Source organism: Hippoglossus hippoglossus, chromosome 21 (assembly GCF_009819705.1).
Source record: "Hippoglossus hippoglossus isolate fHipHip1 chromosome 21, fHipHip1.pri, whole genome shotgun sequence".
Taxonomy (NCBI): domain Eukaryota; kingdom Metazoa; phylum Chordata; class Actinopteri; order Pleuronectiformes; family Pleuronectidae; genus Hippoglossus; species Hippoglossus hippoglossus.
In genome coordinates this window covers 357,501-365,000 of record NC_047171.1, presented here as the reverse complement: position 1 = coordinate 365,000, position 7,500 = coordinate 357,501, and the positions used below count along the sequence as shown (strand labels likewise).

General features: G+C 43.4%; 1 protein-coding gene across 1 annotated transcript in view; it reads right to left on the bottom strand.

The window, feature by feature from the left end:
* Positions 1-871, bottom strand: part of LOC117754929 (myosin light chain kinase, smooth muscle-like) — a 32,817-nt gene extending 31,946 nt beyond the window's left edge. The window contains exon 1 of the mRNA XM_034574288.1: positions 731-871. Within this exon, the coding sequence (XP_034430179.1) occupies positions 731-871 (141 nt within the window). The remainder of the gene's footprint in view (positions 1-730) is intronic.
* Between the last annotated feature and the right edge of the window lie 6,629 nt (positions 872-7,500).

The window sequence follows — 7,500 nt, the reverse complement described above, 5'->3', positions numbered from 1 at the left end:
TGTGTGTGTGTCTCTGTATGTCTCTGTGTGTGTGTCTCTCTGTATGTGTCTCTGTGTGTGTGTCTCTGTGTGTGTGTCTCTGTGTCTCTGTGTGTGTGTCTCTGTGTGTGTGTCTCTGTGTGTCTCTGTGTGTGTGTCTCTGTGTCTCTCTGTGTGTCTCTGTGTGTGTGTCTCTGTATGTCTCTGTGTGTGTGTCTCTCTGTGTGTCTCTGTGTGTGTGTCTCTGTGTCTCTGTGTGTGTGTCTCTGTGTGTGTGTCTCTGTGTCTCTGTGTGTGTGTCTCTGTGTGTGTGTCTCTGTGTGTCTCTGTGTGTCTCTGTATGTGTCTCTGTGTGTGTCTCTGTGTGTGTCTCTGTGTGTGTGTCTCTGTGTCTCTGTGTGTGTGTCTCTGTGTGTGTGTCTCTGTGTCTCTGTGTCTCTGTGTGTGTGTCTCTGTGTGTGTGTCTCTGTGTGTCTCTGTGTGTCTCTGTGTGTGTCTCTGTGTGTGTCTCTGTGTCTCTGTGTGTGTCTCTGTGTGTGTGTCTCTGTGTGTCTCTGTGTGTCTCTGTGTGTGTCTCTGTGTGTGTCTCTGTGTGTCTCTGTGTGTGTGTACAGCTCACTGCTTCACATCAGGATGCTGTCGGTCATAAGACTGAAACTATGTTAATCCCTGTGTTCAGCTTCTCCTCAGTGAACATCTGAAATGTTTGTTACCACAAAGTGTGTTTGTGTGTTTGATGTGATGGACGTACCTTGCCCTCCAGCCGGGCGTGTCCTCCCAGGGGAACCCGGACGTTGCGAGGAGGGAGGACGAAGGCTGGAGGCTCCTGGCCTCGGGAGCCTCGTCCTGGAGGCCCGGTGGACGAGGCTGCAGTCAACCGGACGTCACTCATCCTGCTGTCCAAAGAATAAAGTGTGTGTGTGCGTGATGAACACATCAGAGACATGAAGATAAAAACATCACGTGTGTGTGTGAACACGCCAACATGTGACTCGCTGCAGCTGAGCAGCGCCCCCTGCAGCTGAGCAGCGCCCCCTGCAGCTGAGCAGCGCCCCCTGCAGCCACCCGTACTCAATACATTCTCCTGACCCAGAAGAGCTGCTGCTCTAACTAATCCACCAAACTTAGAATTCTTCATGTTTCAAAGTTTCCTGCTGAATATTGGAGATAAACTCTGGTTGTTAATAACTCCTGAGTGTTTTGAACTGATCTCAGTTCAGCTTCACTCTTCAGCTGCAGCTGGTTGTGACAGTTGAAGCTGACTCTCAGTCAGTTCTTCTCACAGGAGATGGAACCCACTCAGCAGAGTCACAGAGAACAGACGCTCAGGGAGAGAAGGAGGAAACTTCCTCACAGTGAACATGTCATCTGCATGAAGACATGTTTACAACTTGCTTCACCTTCGGTTATACAATATATATTATAAACTATATCTGACTGATGTGATGACAGTTCCATTAACTCAACTGACTAGGATCCTGTTCTTTCAAAATAAAAGCAGCTGAACTGACAAATGTCATGATTCTATATGACGTTCTGCTTGATGACATCACAGATGATGTCACACTGACAAGGTTCTGACATTGATGACCAAATTTATATTAAACATCTTACAAAAGGTCTATTCTTACAAAGACTGGGCTGTGATTGGTTGACTCTTTGATCACCACTGAGGTCAACTCTGGGGGGGGTTGCGAGCGCCATCAGACTGAGCTCATGTTGCGTTCGAGGACCAGACGTTTAATCAGTTTTCTGAACAAACAGCAGCAGTCACACATCAGATACGCTGCTCACATTCTCCTGCTGCCGAACAAACAAAAACAGCTGCTGTTTAAATACACTTTGTATCTGTTCACATTCAACACACACAAAGTGTTTCACACAGTTCCACTGGTTCCACAGGAGAACACTTCTGTTCTGTTCCGCCCTCCACCCTGGTCGGCAGCCCCCCCCCCCCCACCCTGAACACTGAACCACTGTCTGTGGGCTCCACCACTTTCAACCAGAAAGTAAAACAGTCAGAACACTCGATTGGTCCTGTGGACTGAGATATTTCCAGGTGAATCAGTGAAGTGATCCGACAAAACAGTTTCTACGTAAGCTGGCTCTTTGCTTCGGAAGGTAACAGAAGCTAGCTCGAACTCTAAGACGTTATCATTTAGATTTACAATCGTACATTCATTTAGTCATGTTAATGATGTGTAGTTGTTCATCTACATCAGGACATGAGGGTGGCGCCTCCTGATGACAAAGTCGGTAACTGCAAATCAGAGGTTTTCTGCAGAGATACGAAGTCACAAATGTCATGTGACCCGCAAACTGACAGGAAATTGTATACACTTCACACAATCAGCTGATACTGTATAAAAGACGTGACTGGATCAAACAGCAGCAAATTGTTAGACAACGTTCAGGAAAGTTCACAGGTGAGTCACAGGAAACTTCCCAGCATGCTCCAGGGGCCGTCTCCGGTCTGGCTCTTTAATCGGAGGAGATTCCTTCACGTCAGTCGAGCGTTTCACAAACATCCTTTACCGCGGATTCCTCTGAGGGCTTGACGCCGTTTCTCAAATCTGAGGCCACACTCTCAACAACCAATCAGAGCATCTTTGTGTTTAATGTCTGTCAGGCCTTTTCAAAAGAAAACACAGAGCCTGACCCAGAGAGGCTGATGGTCAGTCAGCTCTCTGAGGTCCGACATGTTCCACTGTCGTGTGGTGACTCTTCACAACATGAGGTCTATATGTGCTCATGCAGCTTGCGTCTCAGCAGTTTGAACCTCTGACACACGGGGGCGGGTCTGAGGACATGGAGCGCTCGCCGGTGGCGGGGGGGGGGTGCCCACCTTTGAATGGAGAACATTAACTTTTTCATATATGTATAAATCTCACGATTTACTGAAGAAGTAAACACACATGTAACATGTTCACATGAAGAAGTGAACACACATGTAACATGTTCACATGAAGAAGTGAACACACTTGTAACATGTTCACATGAAGAAGTGAACACACATGTAACATGTTCACATGAAGAAGTGAACACACATGTAACATGTGTTTCTATCACAGAGTCAGAGAACCAGAGGAAACACACACACACACACACACGTGTTTGTACTACTGTCTAAGTGAGGACACTCATTGACATAGTTCCTAACCCGAAACTAAACACCTAACTCTTAAAGCTAAGTTTAGCTCTAACAATAAAACCGAGTGTGAACCCTCAAACAGCAGAATAGTTGAATTTGTGAGGACCAGTCAAAATGTCGATGCTTAAATGGTCCTCACAAAGGAATAAGTACAGGAATAAACACACACACACACACACACACACACACACACACACACACACACACACGTTGAGCCGAGTGGAATTTGACTCCGCCCACCGGACAGTTTGTTACAAACACGAACAAAACGTTAATTTGAGATGAACCAGATTAATCAGATTAACCAGGTGAGGTCTCAGTGTGAATGAGTCCGCAGGGGGCGCTGTGGTGCAGGAGGTGAAGGTAAATAAAACAAACTCACCTCTCCGCTTCTTCTGCTTCTGGACTGGACGATGACAGAATTTAGTTTGAGCAGCTTCACCTGAACAATCCGAGCATTCACCACTGCGCCCCCTGCTGGCGAGGAGCAGCAGGGCCCCGCCCCCTCTGGGATTCTCAACACTTTTTATCATCTGACCTCAGACATTTGTGTTCTCACATACATGAACCTCCAGAACATGTCAGGAACATGTCAGGAACATGATGTCAGTAACATGATGTCAGTAACATGTCAGGAACATATCAGGAACATGATGTCAGTAACATGTCAGGAACATGTCAGGAACATGATGTCAGGAACATGTCAGGAACATGATGTCAGTAACATGTCAGGAACATGTCAGGAACATGATGTCAGTAACATGTCAGGAACATGTCAGGAACATGTCAGTAACATGATGTCAGGAACATGTCAGGAACATGATGTCAGTAACATGTCAGGAACATGATGTCAGGAACATGTCAGGAACATGTCAGTAACATGTCAGGAACATGATGTCAGTAACATGTCAGGAACATGATGTCAGGAACATGTCAGGAACATGATGTCAGTAACATGTCAGGAACATGTCAGGAACATGATGTCAGTAACATGTCAGGAACATGTCAGGAACATGATGTCAGGAACATGTCAGGAACATGATGTCAGTAACATGTCAGGAACATGATGTCAGGAACATGTCAGGAACATGATGTCAGGAACATGATGTCAGGAACATGTCAGGAACATGATGTCAGTAACATGATGTCAGTAACATGTCAGGAACATGTCAGGAACATGATGTCAGGAACATGATGTCAGGAACATGTCAGGAACATGTCAGGAACATTATGTCAGGAACATGATGTCAGGAACATGTCAGGAACATGATGTCAGGAACATGTTAGGAACATGATGTCAGGAACATGTCAGGAACATGTCAGGAACATGATGTCAGGAACATGTCAGGAACATGATATCAGGAACATGATGTCAGGAACATGTCAGGAACATGATGTCAGGAACATGTCAGGAACATGTCAGGAACATGATATCAGGAACATGATGTCAGGAACATGTCAGTAACATGATGTCAGTAACATGTCAGTTACATGATGTCAGGAACATGATGTCAGGAACATGATGTCAGTAACATGATGTCAGTAACATGATGTCAGTAACATGTCAGTAACATGATGTCAGGAACATGATGTCAGGAACATGATGTCAGTAACATGTCAGTAACATGATGTCAGGAACATGATGTCAGGAACATGATGTCAGGAACATGATGTCAGTAACATGTCAGTAACATGATGTCAGTAACATGTCAGTAACATGTCAGGAACATGATATCAGGAACATGATGTCAGGAACATGTCAGTAACATGATGTCAGTAACATGTCAGTTACATGATGTCAGGAACATGATGTCAGGAACATGATGTCAGGAACATGTCAGTAACATGATGTCAGTAACATGTCAGTTACATGATGTCAGGAACATGATGTCAGGAACATGATGTCAGTAACATGATGTCAGTAACATGATGTCAGTAACATGTCAGTAACATGATGTCAGGAACATGATGTCAGGAACATGATGTCAGTAACATGTCAGTAACATGATGTCAGGAACATGATGTCAGGAACATGATGTCAGGAACATGTCAGTAACATGATGTCAGTAACATGTCAGTTACATGATGTCAGGAACATGATGTCAGGAACATGATGTCAGTAACATGATGTCAGTAACATGTCAGTAACATGATGTCAGGAACATGATGTCAGGAACATGTCAGTAACATGTCAGTTACATGATGTCAGGAACATGATGTCAGGAACATGATGTCAGGAACATGATGTCAGTAACATGTCAGTAACATGATGTCAGTAACATGTCAGTAACATGTCAGGAACATGATATCAGGAACATGATGTCAGGAACATGTCAGTAACATGATGTCAGGAACATGATGTCAGGAACATGATGTCAGGAACATGATGTCAGTAACATGTCAGTTACATGATGTCAGGAACATGATGTCAGGAACATGATGTCAGTAACATGTCAGTTACATGATGTCAGGAACATGATGTCAGTAACATGTCAGTTACATGATGTCAGGAACATGATGTCAGTAACATGTCAGTTACATGATGTCAGGAACATGATGTCAGGAACATGATGTCAGTAACATGTCAGTTACATGATGTCAGGAACATGATGTCAGTAACATGTCAGTAACATGATGTCAGGAACATGATGTCAGGAACATGATGTCAGTAACATGTCAGTTACATGATGTCAGGAACATGATGTCAGGAACATGATGTCAGGAACATGTCAGTAACATGATGTCAGTAACATGTCAGTTACATGATGTCAGGAACATGATGTCAGGAACATGATGTCAGGAACATGATGTCAGTAACATGATGTCAGTAACATGTCAGTAACATGATGTCAGGAACATGATGTCAGTAACATGTCAGTAACATGATGTCAGGAACATGATGTCAGGAACATGATGTCAGGAACATGTCAGTAACATGATGTCAGTAACATGTCAGTTACATGATGTCAGTAACATGATGTCAGGAACATGATGTCAGTAACATGATGTCAGTAACATGATGTCAGGAACATGATGTCAGGAACATGATGTCAGGAACATGTCAGTAACATGATGTCAGTAACATGTCAGTTACATGATGTCAGGAACATGATGTCAGGAACATGATGTCAGTAACATGATGTCAGTAACATGTCAGTAACATGATGTCAGGAACATGATGTCAGGAACATGATGTCAGTAACATGTCAGTAACATGATGTCAGGAACATGATGTCAGGAACATGATGTCAGGAACATGATGTCAGTAACATGTCAGTAACATGATGTCAGTAACATGTCAGTAACATGATGTCAGTAACATGTCAGTAACATGATGTCAGGAACATGATGTCAGGAACATGATGTCAGTAACATGTCAGTAACATGATGTCAGGAACATGATGTCAGGAACATGATGTCAGGAACATGATGTCAGTAACATGTCAGTAACATGATGTCAGTAACATGTCAGTAACATGTCAGTAACATGATATCAGGAACATGATGTCAGGAACATGTCAGTAACATGATGTCAGGAACATGATGTCAGTAACATGTCAGTAACATGATGTCAGGAACATGATGTCAGGAACATGATGTCAGTAACATGTCAGTTACATGATGTCAGGAACATGATGTCAGGAACATGATGTCAGGAACATGTCAGTAACATGATGTCAGTAACATGTCAGTTACATGATATCAGGAACATGATGTCAGGAACATGTCAGTAACATGATGTCAGGAACATGATGTCAGTAACATGTCAGTAACATGATGTCAGGAACATGATGTCAGGAACATGATGTCAGTAACATGTCAGTTACATGATGTCAGGAACATGATGTCAGGAACATGATGTCAGGAACATGATGTCAGTAACATGATGTCAGTAACATGTCAGTAACATGATGTCAGGAACATGATGTCAGTAACATGTCAGTAACATGATGTCAGGAACATGATGTCAGGAACATGATGTCAGTAACATGTCAGTTACATGATGTCAGGAACATGATGTCAGGAACATGATGTCAGGAACATGATGTCAGTAACATGATGTCAGTAACATGTCAGTAACATGATGTCAGGAACATGATGTCAGTAACATGTCAGTAACATGATGTCAGGAACATGATGTCAGGAACATGATGTCAGTAACATGTCAGTAACATGATGTCAGGAACATGATGTCAGGAACATGATGTCAGGAACATGTCAGTAACATGATGTCAGTAACATGTCAGTTACATGATGTCAGTAACATGATGTCAGGAACATGATGTCAGTAACATGATGTCAGGAACATGATGTCAGGAACATGATGTCAGGAACATGTCAGTAACATGATGTCAGTAACATGTCAGTTA